The 17675-nt window shown below is 34.8% G+C and overlaps 1 protein-coding gene across 2 annotated transcripts in view; it reads left to right on the top strand.

Moving 5' to 3' along the window:
* The window catches only part of LOC146164185 (peroxisome proliferator-activated receptor delta-like), a 35768-nt gene that overhangs the window by 8684 nt on the left and 9409 nt on the right, over nt 1-17675 (top strand). For both annotated transcript variants that reach the window (XM_083381098.1, XM_083381097.1), the window contains exons 2-7: nt 7200-7291; nt 11500-11638; nt 12067-12287; nt 13266-13353; nt 13559-14187; nt 16755-16883. In XM_083381098.1, the coding sequence (XP_083237224.1) occupies nt 7200-7291; nt 11500-11638; nt 12067-12287; nt 13266-13353; nt 13559-14187; nt 16755-16883 (1298 nt within the window). The remainder of the gene's footprint in view (nt 1-7199; nt 7292-11499; nt 11639-12066; nt 12288-13265; nt 13354-13558; nt 14188-16754; nt 16884-17675) is intronic.

The raw sequence follows: 17675 nt of genomic DNA, 5'->3' as shown, positions 1-17675 counted from the left end.
TGAATGAAAATACTAAGTACAGGACATCCCTAATAGAAATTCACCTAACTTACAAATTTAATAAAGGTTACCAGCACAAAAAATGTAGTTATTATGGATACTGCTAATTTTAATATGTCCAAAATTAAAAAAACACATACCTCATAAGAACAAATGTTCTTTAGACTTTTTGTCTTACTCAAAGTCAGTCATTCATCAGTTCATTTTCGCCACAAAAATAGGCATCATCAGTCTCTTAATTCAAATGAATACTGTAAAGCTTACAGTATTTAGTATTCAATACTCTGCAGTATTCATTCGAATTAAGAAACTGATGATGCCTTATTATGTGGCGAAATATGTTTCTCTTTTAAAAGCTAGAACTTATTGATGACTGATTTGACTAAGACAGGAAAGTCTAAACAATATTTGCTCCTATTTGAAGCCATTGTCTTCATTTACTTGTAAAAGTGAGGAGATATCTTCATAATTTACCCGGTTGATTTTTCATAAGAACTACAATGACAAAATCAGACAAACAAGTTAAATGTAAATATCTTTGTTAATGATGTTGTAGACTACTAATTTAGTGCATTTTGAAAACTCGACTGTAGGATATTCAAATAACTGGCGCGAAAAGACATATTGACTTAGTTTTACCAAGCAAATGACTGCAGCAAACCAGGGGCGGCATTATGAACACACCTCACTAAGTTAAGCGAGCTTGCTAACGACGCACAAGCTCGCTAAGTCGACATTTGGTATTAAGAACCCACTTCTCGTTAAACAAATCTCGCTAACTAACGAGTGGCTCAGACCACTCAGTAACGCCTAATTTGTGTTCTGAAAACCTAACTGCTGTTAATTAAAGTAATTTTTTTAATCAATAAACGTTTTATACCGACATTAATGGATGTCATAACAAAGATTCATAATTAATTTTTAAATTATTACCAAAATGGTGTGATATATGGATTTAGGCAATCTCCTAACTACACAACATGGAGTTAGGGGTGCTTACGTTGCCAAGAACATTCCCAGTGAAAACTTGGGGTGATTACCCCCACCAACCCACCACCCCCCCCCAAAAAAAAAAATTATAAACCAATATGCAATTTCTTTATATTTTGTTGATGCCTACGACTTGAGGTACTATTTTACACATATTTCGGTAGTTATACATTTTAACTCTTTCACCACTCTGCATGTAAACTTATATTTTTAGTGGACATTCTGTAACGTCATATTTAGCACAAAATCTTAGCACCCCTGTCAAAAAAAGTCGGCATCTACGCTACACACTGATTTAAAACCAACTTTACTTTAAACGTTTTATTTTTTTTCAACCACATAAAGAATTTACAAAAGCAGCAAAGTTATGCCATGACTCATTTTATTAGTGCTTTTGATTCACTTTATTAAACACACATATTCAGTACTAAACAACTAATGCGAAAATATGAACATTTTTTATAACATAGAGGTAAATTTCAGCGATGTCCATGCATGTATATTTTGCATCAAAATAGTATTTTTGTATGAATAACTGTTACACTTGGGGTATTATAATACCATGGTGTACCAGTGGTCCAGGTCTGCCATGATAAAATTTGCCTTTATCAAAGTTCACAGCTGACATTGTATGATAGCTATTTTTGGGAACTTGAAGAAAACAATATTTGTGCACTGTACACCAACTATTCCATTGTCTTGCTCTTTGAAAGTAAGATGATTTACGACTAATTTGTGTCTTTTCACCTTGAATTGATACCAAATGCGTTTGCGAGTTTCTCGCTCGCTCATCCCTCGCTAAAACGAGCTCGTTAACTTAGCGAGCGAGGAACTGTTCATAATGCCGCCCCAGGTTTAAATTTATTGACACAACACATAGTTGTGTTATCACATAATTCATTTAATCCATCTGTACATACTAAAGACAATATCATTCATTCCTCACATATTTTCAAACAAAAAATAAACAATGAAACATATGTACACACATATGTGTGTTAACACCTGAGATCTAGCCCTTCTGAAGCTGCTTTATGACCAACTATAACGGCTTCCGTATCATTAGTACACCGAAAAGCCATTGCAGACTTACCGAATCTGTCGATCAATGATGCAAGCAGAGCAGACTAGAAAAACAACTAGCCTGCAGTGAGGTTCGAACTCACGACCACCGGTCAAGCCGGGACCGTCGCTCTCCCAACTGAGCTATGCAGCCTTAGAGAGGAGCGAGTCGAGAAACAACCATGCGCCAATGCTTGCTCAATCTGTTAGTACAAGCAACTTCATATTGAAGGGGATCCACAGTACCATATCATTTATTCAATGAAACATATGTACACACATATGTGTGTTAACAACTGAGATCTAGCCCTTCTGAAGCTGCTTTATGACCAACGTTAATGGCTTCCGTATCATTAGTACACCGAAAAGCCATTGCAGACACGCCGAATCTGTCGATCAATGATGCAAATAGAGCAGACTAGAAAAACAACTAGCCTGCAGTGAGGTTCGAACTCACAACCTCCGGTCAAGCTGGGACCTACCAACTGAGAAAAAAATAAACAAATTACTATGGAGATACCATATATTTTTTTTGTACAGAAAGATTCAATTCTGAGAAATTGCAACTTAAAGTTTGACTTATATTTTAGAACAACTGACAGATGTTAGCTTGTCACTTAACCGCCTTGTGGTTTCATTGAGGATGCAGAGCTTGTATGGTTTATTGCACATTAGAGGTTAAGCATAAAAGCCTGATATTCTGCACTTTCTTTATCTTTCAATACCTGATTACATCATCCCTTGCACACTTTGTTTAATGTTTCATAGTCAAGAAGGTAACAGCCTTCTGAAGTGATAAGTGCCCTAGCTTCCGCCATGTGTACTCTTTAGTCACAAAACAACAATTAATCTCAAAACTATTTACTAACATTAGGGATGTTCAAAGTAGAATATTGAATCCCTACATTTCAATCCAAATTTGTATTTGGATTCAATTGTGACATTTATATCGGGTAATTGGTCCAGTATATTTATTTTTGTGTTAATGTGGATGGTTGCGCCTAATTGTACATAAGTGAGTGACAAGTTTGAAAAAAAGGTTGTTGCTGTGGCCAGGGATGTGGAGCCACACAGTACAACAGCTTTGGCCATTAAACGCTTAACTACTGGCTCCAAGTCCAGCTCCGGCGCCACCAAACACATATCCAATGACTCCGCCTTCAAGTCTGGCTGTTAACTTTTTCCAAAAGTTGCTTCAACACTGGCTACATGTTTGCAACCCTAAGCTGTTTAGTAGTTTTCATTTAATCAATTTAAAATTATTTTGAGCCAAAGCAAATATAATTTCTAAAGCTTCAGCTCTCTAAATTTGAAAATGACTCAGGCTCAGGCTCCAGCTCAAGCTGCACAAACCAAGTAAAAAAAGGTTCTCAAGAATTATTGTCTTTTAATGAAGCTTGTCTAGGACAAAGTTGCTAAATGTGGCAACCACATTTGTCCCTGTGGTTTCAGTTTAACTATGACACAATAGGCTGCCATGAGTTTCATGACAAAAGCCGGGATCTATCGTGGTGTTTGATTATGTCTGGGACCATAATGCAAAGCGTAGCATGGCATTCTAACTGTGTAGTCACTAGGGATGTTCAAAGAACATTCCCAGAGTATTGTAGAAAATTATGTATATTTTTATTAATCATTTAACTTCTATTTTGTTTAGGGGATGATTAATCAAAATATGTTCCACAGGGCCCACAGTCACAGCAATTGACCGCAAAACACTTTGTTAACAGGTGTATATTTTAATAAACAAATTTCTCCCAATAAACTCGGAAATTGTTGTGTGTCGGTTCTAGTTAACTACAAACAGGATATGATATACAGTCAAATAATGTACTGCAAATAATACAAACTAACTGCCAGTAATGCATAACCAATACTAGACAATTACTCCGTACATAACCTCACTGAATATTGACCATAACCTTAAGTAATTCCATAGCGCACTTTGTCCAACGCAAGCATGTTTTAGATGGAATGTTAGTTTTGCAACTTTCAGATTTAAGGAAATGGCCAAATCTAACGCCTGATTAACACTTAATTATTAGGCGAAGGAGATGACAAGACGCAAAGTAATTGGACGTAGAACTACATGGCTACATGTAAAGTAAGCACACACCATTATCCAATATTGCCACCCAACTTTTGTACAATTAGGCGCAACCATCCACGGCAAACAAAGAAATGGGTTTCAATTACCAGATATAAACGGAACAATTGGATACGAATTCAAGGGTTTGATATTTTACTTTGAATATCCCTTATATTGTCTCCTTTCGCACTGTGTCATTTTTGCAAATTTACGGATGTTGCTTTCTTTAAAAATCTTCCCTGGGAATATGTGGGGGCGAATAAAGAACAGCATTGCTCTTCGTTTGCATTTTTAGATTAGTCAAGAGTTGGCTAGATGAATAGCCACTACCTGTCTGCGTTCTCTGATATTGAATTCAGAATTCAACAATTGCTTGTTTTTGAGGTTTCACAGACATTCTTAATGCTTGGTTGAAAGTCTGAAAAAGATGTTCAGCTGCTCTGTTTGTAGCAGCGTGATACGGAGAACGCCTATAAGATGAACTTTCTCTTTATAGAAATTTTGAATTAATCAGAGGTAAATGTTGGCGCATTGTCAGTTACCATTGCGTGTGGATATCAAAAGTGACAAAAATCCTTTGTTAGCAGATAGAATGCGCAGTGTGGATGCATCAACCAATTGTGACCCATAAAATTTATGGCATCATCAATGTGCAATTGTGACCAAGGTTTTTCAGGTAAAACTCATGTATGTAGCTAAGCTTTCAATGAAGCATTCTGATACTGGGCACAACTATTACATTTGTGTCCAGATGTCTTGGTAAATGTTAAGCCAGTTAACTTCTTTTCTAGCCAGTTTCTTCATTTTTTGCATTCCCAAATGATTTTGGTGAAATAACTGGAGGACAGTGGATTAAAGTTTTTGCAGGTATTACAATTCAACAACTGTCAATAAGCATGACTGATGTTAATCGAATCCACAACCTTGCTGTAGCAGGGGAATTTGGAGGAATTTCTTACATCCAATTGATTGTTTGGCCACGCTTCTTGGGTATATCTCATTACTTTTAATAAACCAGTGGTTCTCAAACGGAGCCACATGGTGCCCTTAGGAAGAAATTTTTAAATTGTGAGAGAAAAATTATTCCATTGAGGAAAATTGGATAAATAAAGAAGTTATTTAATCAGCTATATTCGATGAAAAGTTATGATTGGTATTGTAAATAGTCTATTAGTCCCACAATGTAAGTCTATTATTTTTTCACAGCTACATAATAGTCTATTGTTTCTTCACAGTTATAGTCATTTAGGAAATATACACCAATGCAGGCATTTTTACTGAAGTATAAAATTATTACCCACATTATGCATTCAAACAAACTCAATTTTCAGACGATTAGTGAATCAAAATTTTGTAACATTGGCTTTAGGCGCTCATATGTCCAGTTCAGTTTTACATTTTTTTGTTAATTTTGTGGACTCTTTTTCCTGTAGGTTTGTTTTTCTGTCAGCAGGGTACATCAAAGTAATAAATGAAAAACATAGTATACTTTGTGTGTTTTTGCTGGGGAGGAATGGGGAGGACAGTGTTTGGGCTTGTAAGGGAGGAATATGATAAAAAATTTAGAACTACTGCTTTAAACAGAATACTCTCTTTGGCTGTTATTTTAAAAGAGCCTCACCACAGCAGGCTTCACTTGATTACTTAAAAAACTCATCAGACAAATAATCCTCTCCAGTGGGTAGACAATTAAGAGTGTAAGAATTGCCAATGGTCAGAAGCGTTCCTGTATTTGATATCATATCAAAACTGGTTGAGGAGTAAAGTCCATCTCACCAAATGATAGCTGCTAGTGTTGGAATTGACTTATTTTGTCGAAAATCAACAATAATGGTTTGTGATTGCCGATCGGTGTTTAAAATAAACTTCCGTCTGAAGCAATACTGGACCAACTTGCGAATAGCAAACACAATAGCCAAAGCTTCTTTCTGAATCGGACTATTACCTCTCGCTTCCATTTGAAATAGAAGAAATAAAACCGTACCACATTGCATACAATTCCAAAAGGTAGAGTATAATGGAAATATGTGAGTACATTGTCCGAGAGAAAATGTGCGAGTGCATTGTGGTGAGAGAAGCTGCATTAGTTAAACAAACCTTTTTCTTCTCTGTCTTTCTCCACCTCGGAATAACCATATTTGTAAGTTGGTATAACGTTTTTGCCACTGTTGAATCAGGGAGTATAGTTTGTTATAAAATTGCTCTGAGCCCCAAAATAAATTAGGCCTTAAAACATTTTGGAGTGCTGGCATGTTTATAACATCATCGACTTTCCTTCCTTCAGTAACACCAGACCGCCTAAGGATATGACCGAGGTACTTGACTCTTTTTTTGTGTAAATAAAATACCTTCACTTCTGGTAAATCGTGTGTGATCCTAATTTATTAACTTTTGGAAGTAGCCTTGTGCCAACGCCCAACACAACACCATAAGGCAAAACATATTGAAAATTGTCTCAATGGGTGCTGAGTACCAGTCTCTTTGGCTTTAGTCTTTTTGTATGCATCAGCCAGATCTATCTTGGTAAAACCGTGTGACCTTATTGCATCAGATGTTTGGTAGCGGCAGAGGCTGAATGTGTGTCGGAACACTACCATGTAATTCAAGAAAATCCCACCAAGAGCAACTTATGCACAACAAGCAACTGTCACAAAAAAACAATTTGATTTATTTGGTTTAAATTCAAAAATATTTCACTTTAGATGCCTTAGCCTTTGGTTGTGAAAATGGTATCACCTAAATCTAATTCACAATGTGAAGTCTTTAAACCACATTTGTTAAGCACATTTCTAACAGAAAATTTGTTTAAATTAGAGTTTCATTTGCACTACTTTATTCAATCACTTACTCAGTTAAAGTTCTCGTGTTTGTCTAATTAATAAATATATAGTGGCATTATTTTTCAAAAATGCTTCAACCTAGATTTTCTGAAAATTTACAAATAATTAAAAAATCTTTATTTCAAAACAAGAGTAATTGGTTTACCATATTTGTAGTGTAATTGTTTAGTTGGTATTACACTTTATTGAAAATCATGATATTTTCTGCTTACTTTTAGTGAATTCCACTAGTCTGAAGATTTCATGCAAAATCTGTGGCGACATATCATCTGGATTTCACTATGGAGTTCATGCATGTGAAGGATGTAAGGTAAAAATGATTTGTTTTGTAATATGTTATTTTAAGAGCATTCAACAAAACATATTTAGAAACAATTTATACACCAAACAGTACAAAAGAGGGGCATATCCAGAAATAAAAAGGGGGGTCCCGAAGTTTAAACACAGGGACATCCCTAATTTTCCGTTGATAATGCAGTCATATAACAAGAAAAGACCCGTATCAGAAACTGCCAAATAACAAGCTGCGAAAGCAAACTTTTAAACACAAAGTAAGCCTGTGCTCATCAACACTCCTGCCAGACAAGAGCTGCAAAACCACTCAGTGTTCAATCATAAAGTTTAGTAGGAAACATAAACAAGCCATGCAATATATGTGATAGATTTTGGTGCATCCACAATTCAATCATCAGCAACTACGCTAAATTACAAGCATGCCTCTTGCTACCTGCAATACAAAACAAAGATTGTTTTTCCAGGGTGTTAGTATGTCATGATTAGCACAACATCTGGGCCATGGTGTGTGCCAAGTCAGCTACAATCCAAGCTAATTTTTTGAGAACGAAAAAGGAGTTACAGCCGAGGGGGAAAACCTTACATTGATATTGGCAAATTTGTTTGCTGCAAGATTGATGACACTCTTAAATTTCTTACAAAAGGGTGGTGCCTCTGGAAAATTTTTGTTTATGCACTGTATTAGGAAAAAATAAGTTGGTTAAAACATTTGGAGATATGTGCAAGAAACGCTATGTACACTAATTCCATAATCCAGAATGAACTTATTGATGTGCGGTGATTTGATACTGGAATGAATAAATAAAAGAATTAACGAAGCTCTTCAGCTCTTCGCCATTTTGGCCCTGTTTTTGGAAACATTGTTGTGTATCACTTATACTTTTTTGACTAACGTTTGCTGTTATGCAGTAAAATAATGTACTGCAAATAATGCAACATTACTACTGCCATAACCAATACTTGAAGATTATGCTGTGCATAACCTTGCTGAATATTGACCTGAAGTTTTCTAATTGCAATAGCTTGTTGAGCAGGACTAAATATATTATGACGTCACAAACCACAAAATTATTTTAAAAAGCAGGACGAAAGTAACCCGGTAACATTAGTACTTTGTACCCAGGAGTAACATTAATATAGTACTTCCTACTCGGGATCCTTGCTGATACAATTCATTAATTCTTGGTTTCTCTTACTTCCTTTGTTGCAAGTTTGCTACTGCTAACTAATTTTTTACTCCGTTAGTGAGAGCCGCGGTTAAGAATCACTGCTGTAGTGCATTTGTCCAAGGCAATTTTATGATGGAACGTTACTTTGCACCACAACGCAGTTAAGAAAATTGTGAACTGTAACACCTGGCCTTACAACGTTAGTCGCTCTCCCAATAACCATTTTTACACTTAAGTATTATGAGAAGGTTATTGCAAGAAGTGAAGTAATTGGCCGAAAAAACACTGACACTGCACTACAAGGCTACATTTAAAAAAAGCACTATAAATGTGTCACTGCGGCAGGTCTTTTTCTAAACTTGCCAATCGCGTATGTGCAATTAGGCGCAATCATCAGCGGTAAAACCTTCCCAAAATGTACAATTAGGCGCAATCATCAGCGGTAATATCTTCCCAAAACGATGTCATAAGCTAAAACTTCTGTACGAAAGCTGGTGGTGGAAAAGCAGGAATACCTTATCGTATTTGTGAAACTCTTGTCTCATATATAGCATGTACTGGGTGGAATACGATATACGATACAATAATCAGGTTTATGAACGGCTTTAAAATAGATTTAAAGGTTTCTTCGACCTGCCATCTTGATAATATGTCAAATATCAAGTAAGTTTAAACTCTTAAATTTGTTAACAGGTGCGAAATTAAAAAAAATGTATTGTTTGAAGATGAATGGCTGTCAAGGCCGTGGACCAGCTATATGAGTTTGCAGAATTTCACGCAGGTGCTGTTAATAACCTGTGATTGTATTGGCTGAGACCCAAATGTCGTACAAGAAGTGGAATAGAGTTTTACCAGCTGCAAGACCCAAATTATGTCTTTCCACAATGCAAAATGTTGTCACCAATATTTTTCCAAATCTTTAAACACTTTTAGCCTTACGTAGCAATGGCCTGTTAAGTATTTGCTAATGATTTAATCAATGACTCCGGTTACCACAGCATCAATAGAGCGATCCTTTTCGACACTTCGCTGCATAAAAAACATATGTGGTGAAGAAAGGCTCAATAGCTCTGAACATTCATCTCCACTTATCCGGCAAAAAAGTGTTTGACGTTTTAAGCAAGAAAAAGGCTTGATTAAGTGTTACAAAATGAGTATTTGCTTTTTTATTCAGTGTATATAAACTTTGATTTTATTGCAAAATTCTTTCTGTGTATGGATAAACTTTTCTATTCACTGTTGTGTTGAATGCACACTTGCCAATCAGCCAAGCTGAACGAATAGGCATAAGAGAAAAAAAAATGTGCTGCGTCCATCGTTGACCCTGTGCAAACAAGAGACGAAAAATGGCAATTTGCGTTTAATTGCGGTTTTCGCATTAGCTTAAGACAGGTGCTGAATTACATTAAAGACATTGCAGCTTCTGGCAGTCAATTTACATTGACAAAATCAAAGAAAAAACGATATTAGCACTTACAAAACTGATAGTACTATGGTATTATAACCAATAATATAATAAAACCAAATGCAAAATCTATGACGGAATAAGAACTAAACCTGTGGAGCAATATCAAAGATTGCCGAGAATATGTCCTTTTAAGGCAGGAGTCGGCAATCTACGACCGCCAATGTAATTCATCCGGCCTGCCGCCTCTTTGACAAACTAGACACGAGTCCATTTCAAATACTTGTCCATTTTCACACGAGTCCATTTTTAAATACGCTTTGCGCGAATAATCTTTGCACGTCTGGGTTGTTTACCTTTTGAGGCTGTCTTTTGAACTAGATCAGCGCTTCTTTGCCTTTGCGCTGTGGAAGGCTGCCAGGCGTGTCGCGGACAAACGGAAAACATATTCAAAATATTGAACATAAATTCTTTAACTTTTTTTATATTTTATTTTCAGCAATTTAATAAAAACTTGCAAGAAATTTAAAAGAAATGCCGGTATACCAAAAAAAAAAAAAAGTCGTGCTCGCTTCGCTCGTCGGGTGCGCCTCATTGCACAGGTAGATTAACCATTAAAGGTATCTCGTTTCCTTAAAGTAGTTTTATTACGCTTTTCATTAGCGGCAGTATGGATGACGACGGGTGCACTCGAATTTTAAACCAAACAAACAATTTTTTTAGCGCTTTGAGAAAACTTTACTGCCTCCCTAAATGTAATTGAACACGTTTAAGTGCAAAAAAGAACCAAGGCCTGCCTAATTCACAGTGGTTCTAACATTTTAATAACACAATTCTTGTTAACATTTTGTTAGGCCCGCAGAGACCTTTCTGAGTTTGGTTTTGGCCCGCGACTAGAAAAAGGTTGCCGACCCCTGTTTTAAGGTATACCCCCATATATCATTTAAAGCCAGTGGCCACTTCTTTGTCCTTAAACCCAAGTATATCAGCTGTAGAACAAGGGTCCCCCAATAGACAAATTCGTAATTTTTACTGGGTTCAGCTTTTTGATACTTCAACCACTTTGATTTGATGTTCTATGATATGGAGCTGTTCTTGTTATTCAGTGCAACAAGTTTATTTGAAACTAGGTTTTATTTTGTCATTAATGTTAGTGATGTCCGGATAATATTGGATTGGAGCCGATACCTGAGACCAAGTGCTAGAATCGGTACTCGTCCAATACAATGGTGGTGGTATCAGTGGCAACCTGATACCAATAATTAAATGAGTATTTTAGCGAAGATTGCAATCCCACACAGTTTTTTCTACCTTAAACTGCAAATTTATCAAAAAAACTTACTAATTCTAAACAGATTTTAGACTAATAACGCGGAAAAATTTTCCTTTAGACATTTTAATTTTATCTGTTTTGCTTGTTTGAGCAAAGTAATGATGTCATTAGATATTGAATCAAATCGTGCTATTCATTGTCACGGACTAAAATGTCAAGTATAGGACATCCCTAATTGATGTTATTTTTACTTCGGCCTTAATTTGATATAGGTAGTTAGATTAGTGAGTTTCATACTACCTATGGTACTGTAAAAGTACTGTAACCCTTTAAATAGATTTATTAGCTTTATTTAACACATGTACCTATGCAAACAGGGTTTTTTTCGTCGAACTGTTCGATTGAAGCTAGTCTATGAAGAATGTACCCAGTCATGTAAAATAGATGTGAAGAGTCGCAACAAATGTCAACACTGCCGTTATAAGAAATGTATCAATTTGGGAATGTCTCATGATGGTAGTAATGTTTTTTATTATTTTTATATACCAATTGAGGCCGTCATATGTTAACAAAAAGATGATATATTTGAACAATCCTAGTAGTTAGGTACACTATGAACAGATCAGTAATATAGCTTGAAAATAATGTCAAAGCCAAAAAGCTGTGTCAAAAAAAAAATTCTTGTAAATAGTGATGCCATTGATATTATGTGTCTGCGATTTTCAGCAAAACTTAATTGTATTTCACCAAAAATTTAGCCACCAACCTTAAATCTAGTCTAATTTGCATGACATACAACTTTGCTGGCATTTTGAAAAAAAAGTTAGACATAATTATGATTTAGGTGTAGCCTGCTCAGCTCTATTTAGGTTTGATCTTTATATTTTTTTAAGAACAACAAGATTATTTTTACAGTCTGCATTTTGTCTTTATTATGTAAATAGCAATTCGTTTTGGACGGATGCCAAGGCTGGAAAAGCAACGAATAATTGCTGACATTGTTCACAATCAAGCTGATACCTCAGCCGACGAGCAAACACAGGCTGATCAATCCAAACTATGTACTATTATTGAAACTATTTCTCAATCATTTCAACATCGCCTATCACTAACTAAAACAAAAATAACAGAGAGGTGGAATGCCAGATTGCAAGATTCAGCAGAAGTAGGTTAAGTTATCTAAAACTTTCAATGCCAATACAAACATATAATTTTGATCTCGGGTGATTCCTGATACAAAGTTATTATAATGTTTCTTGTCCGATACTAGGGTTGTATCGGTGTCAATCTGACGATAAATTAGTTTATTTTTGTATTTTAGCTTTTTTTTAGTAATCCAATGTGGATTTTTTTACTGTAAAAGGTAGATTTCTTAGAAAAGTTTAAGTTTCCCAATCCCTATAGTACCCTCATGACCTGAAACCCTGAAAAAAAAAATGTTTGTTGATTTTATTTTGTGGAACGTATGTCTACAGTTATTTGTTAAAGGTTACAATCATTTGTTATAAAAACCTTATCGAAAGTGGCCAATATTACTTTTTAGGACTGGTTATAATTGATATACAGTAACACCTTTATTTAATAGCGCCTATAATTCTAATAACATTACTGAGTTTACCTACCTATTCAATTATACAACTCTTAGTTTGCATTTCAAATTTGTACGACACTAAACACCATAAACCAAACACGTTATTTTAAAGTAAACTCTATATAAAATTTTATAAAAAAGACAAATATATCGGCCTAAATCCAGTAAAAGCGGTATATATTTAGGAGTGGGATATTGGTGATTTAATTATCGGTAAAGCGATTTAGCAGTCTATCTCAGTGTTTTTGTGTGTTATCTCCTCTTTCATTTTTTTCTTTGCTTTTGTCATATATTGTATGTACAAGTGTTTGCTAGGTTATTCACCCTGGTGAGTGGCAAATTGTGTAGGTTGCTTAAACTTTGGGTTATAAACCTAATTACCAGGCGAACTATTTTTGATTAATATTATACCTGTTATAATTTTACATTTGTCTTTGAGCAGCATTTACTTGGTTCTTAGCTGCAATTTTGTGTACAATTATCTAGATAACCAATGAGATTCTCAATGTATTTAAATAAAGCATAAATCATTTTATTTGTTTTACATTGCAGAAAAAGACTCTATCTGCTCTCTCTGATATTGCTATTGTTTACCCACAGCTTATTAAAGTGGTTGGAAGGGAGTATTTTGAAAGTGGAGGTAGCCCCCCTGTGTGTAAATTTTGTTTTAAGAGTCTTTAAAAATAATATTTTATCAGCATCTTTACCGATTTAATCATCGGGAGCATAATGGTTGGAGGTTGTAGTAAAATAGGCTTTGATATTCTTACTATGTTAAATCATAGTCTTGGCATGCAATAATCTTAGCTATTTAAAAATGTAATATTTCTTGTTGTTTTTCACAGGAGCACATCCGTCAGCTAGTTCCTTGTCAGAAACTCTTAGAATTCCTGAGGTTCAAGCTCAACAATACAAAGAAACATATGACATTGATGAAATACCATCATCCCCATTACCACCATCACCTAATGTACAAGTCCCATCAAAATTAGTGAATTTCTTACATGAGCGTTCAACCATTTCTGGATCTTCCAAAAACTTCAATTCAGAAAAAGAACAACTCCCTGAAGCAACAGAGATAATTGAGATGTTGAACAGTTTTTTTACTGTAGATAAAAATACTCCAAGCACTAGTAACTCAATCACAGATACTATAGATAGAAGGAAATGCAATCAAAGTTCTATTTCATTGCCAACAAGTGGCTCTTCCCTTTCTTTTTTATCAGACTATGTGTTATCTGAAGGTGCTGATTTAAAAACTACAAGAACATTTGCAGAGTTGTATGAAAAATTTAAAACCAAGTTGCATGAAAATCCAAGTTTATTGAATAAATTTGACAGCAGGATATTTGGTAGCTTAAAGCAAGGTTTGGATAACGATAAAACAGCAAATGAGATTGCTGCATCCCAGGCTTTTAAACAAGACACGAGTCAAAATGATGTAAAAAAAGACAACCATGCTGTTTTTGCAAATGTATGTTGAAACATTTTTATAACTACCTAAATGCTTTTCCATGCCTAATGAGCTAAGGTTGTTTAGGCAACAATGTTGGATCCTAGGGATTTCAATATGTAGCTGGCGTTTTACGTAAAACCGATATATAGATATATATTACTCATAAAATACCAAACCAAATGACTCAATAAAATCAACATTTTACTATTTATAAAAGTTTCAACAATACCTCCTGTCATCTTTAGTGTAAAATTCAAGTGAAGATCAAAGCGATAAAAAAGTAGAAATAGAAAAAAATCGAGGCATAGCATGCAATATTTCAGATAGGTTGGATAACAGTGAAAATATATTATGGCCTTGGTATTTTTATCGAATTTAGAAAGAAAACTTTTGTACTGTGTTCAAAGGATACTTCACATTTTCCTATAAGGTCAAGGATGAAAACAATTGATTTCCTTGAAATGTTAAGTTCCTAAACCAAACCAACAAATCATGTTGTCTTAACTTAGTGAACAAGCAATATTTGGGCAGGAATGTTATACAAGGGTACACTATGCACAGATCTCTAATGTAGCTTGATAATGAATTCAAAAGCCAAAAACACTAGCTGAAGAAGATATTAAACATTTGAGGTGATATATTTAGCCCATAGTTGTCATGAGCAGCATATTATAATCTCTAATGTTTTGCAAACCTAGTAACATCCCTTTTTTGCCAATTAAGAGAGATAAACAAATTTTAATCATTTTCTGAAATTAGTTTACTCAACATTTTTTTATATCAATTTAGCCCAGCTTTTTGTCAGCCACATGGGTTTAAATTAAAAATAAGTAATTGTATGTACAAAAGTTAAACTGTTTAATACTCCGGTACTTGTGCTTTCTTCAAATTTCTAACATCTTTCAAATTTTGCCATTATTTTTACAAAACTTTCAGTTTTTTATTTTGACACAGTAAAGTCAAGTAAGAAAATGTTTATATTTACATAGTTTTAATCGGCAATATATATATAGTTTAAGGACATTGTAAGGTCATGAACACGCCTCTGACAGAAAGCTATATGCATGCTAAAATGCAGTTTTGTTACTGTTTAAAGTAAAGGTGAATCATCCCTATTGATTTAAACACATTTTCTTTTTAAAAATTCGTTTTTCATAATGTTGTGGGTAGGGATGTTCAAAGTAGAATATTGAATCCTTCTGGATTCAAATCCAATTCTGCCGTTTATTTCGGGTAATTGGAACCGATATAATTTAATGTTTTACCGACGATTGTTGCGCCAAATTGCACAAACGCGTGTGGTAAGTTGGCCTGTCGCTGCGGTGACCAATTTATAGTGCTTGCTTTAAACGTAGCCTTGTGGTGCAGTGTCTGCGTATTTTCGGGCGACCAATTACCGCGTCTCGCGATAACTTTCGTCTAATAATTAAGTGTCAATCAAGCATTATTGGGCGAGCGACTAACGTGTAATGTCTGATGGAGTTCGCAATTGCCCTAAATGCGTTAAGTTGCAAAAGTAATACTACGTTGTAAAACTTTAGGCCAATATTCAGCGAGGTTATGCAGTTATGCACAGCGTAATTGTCAAGAATTCGATATGTCAATGGTAACTTTGTATTCTTTGCAGTACATTATTTGACTGCATAACAGATCATGTTAGTCAAAAAAGAACCCAACAATGCTTTAAAAACAGGACCGAATTGCTTGAGACTTCTGTAAATATGCTGTTGCTACCAGGCATAGTTTATTTAAAACAGGTTCCTCTGGCAATATATATTATTAAGACTTCTGTGTGCAGTGTTTCATTGTACTCACTATTGGCAAAAATATAAGTTTTGGCAACAACCTGGACAGTTGACATAATACAGTTTACAGAACTGCTTCAAATGACAGTTGTTTAGAATGTTAAACATATGGGAGATATTTTTAGTATAATGTACACATGTTAGCAAATTGTTTGCGATTTTATTGCTGTGCGATTTATTGCTGTGATTGTAGGCCCTGTGGGGTAGATTAAGATTAATCCCTTCCCCAAACAAAACCAAGGTTAGATAATTTAATAAAAATATACTAGGATTCGCTATTCTGGATTCGTTATTCTAGATACGAAATCTATTATTCTAGAATACCTTGGGATTCTAATTTGAACATCCCTAGTTGTGGGCCACATGTGGCTGGCTTTTGACCACCCTGGTGTACACTATGGATGAGCATTTTTGTCAAACTCGGGTTCACAAAATTCCCATTAAACTTACTGACTAATAAGTAGCCAGCGCTTCGGCTGAAGGCTGATCTAAAAAGAGTGCTACTAACAAATCGATTTTGAAAACTTGTATAATTTGCAGTCGACTAAATATTTTGTCTTGATAATTACCAACAAATAATTAAAAATGCATGGTTGGCTTATTGTCTAATTTGGATATATCGTTGGCCTGGCACTGTAAAGGTTGCACAACTCTTAATGATATCATCGATACAAAAATGTGTCTTCTAGTTGCCAGAAACAACTGTGTCATATGAGAGAAATATTTACTTATTATATCTATTGTTATTCTTTATTTATTTCCTAAAATTGTTTTCTACAGAAACTTGGTCATATAATTGTACAGTGGCTTGTTAGCAAATTCCAGTTGAAACTTGTTCAAGTGATTTGTGAACTTACTGAATTTGCAAAAGATATTCCAAATTTTGTTGATTTGTCTCTCAATGACCAAGTAAGTCAATGTTCTGTATGTTTGCATATATTGTCTTTAAAACTAATGTTTAGTATGGAGCATAATGGTTGGAGGTTGTAGTAAGACGTAATAAGAATATCAAAGCCCATACAGAAGTAGGTATCATTTTGAACGTTTCGAATAACTCTTTATTCATTTTCAACATAGAGAGAAGTCACAGATGTGTATATATAATGCTAAGGCAGACGTCAGAAAGAAGGTATTTCTACCGTTTCCTTAATCAAAAGACGACGCCAACACCGACTTCTCTCTATGTTGAAAATGAATAAAGAGTTATTCGAAACGTTCAAAATGATACCTACTTCTGTATGGGCTTTGATATTCTTATTACGTAATGTTTAGTAATTTGTTAACTGTGGTGTCGATGTTGAACCACAACATATAATATGGTGAAAGACATTCAATATGACAGGTGATTTTATTTAAAAAATTTATTGTTCTAAAGAGCGAAATTTCTAGGGCACCGTTGTTGTTTTTTGAGCATTTTTAGAAACCCATAAATATTTTAGAGTGATATATGTTTTTGTGAATCCAGTTAAAACTCAAAACCCTAAAGCAGACGATCTGTTGCCTGGCTGAACTAGCCACAGAAATTAAACTTTTTGTTTTGTACTTGATCCTATATTAGTCACACCTCACCTTACAATTCATTCATAACTCTAGCAACCGTTTTCATGTTTAGTACCTTTTTGTACTATCTGTGTGATGTTAACATGAACTCCGCTCAACAAATGCAATTGTGAGCACGATGAGTTGTGCTTGACAATCACT

Source organism: Ascidiella aspersa, chromosome 2, assembly GCF_963924565.1.
Source record: "Ascidiella aspersa chromosome 2, kaAscAspe10.2, whole genome shotgun sequence".
Lineage (NCBI taxonomy): Eukaryota > Metazoa > Chordata > Ascidiacea > Phlebobranchia > Ascidiidae > Ascidiella > Ascidiella aspersa.
This window is presented reverse-complemented; position numbering and strand designations above follow the sequence as displayed.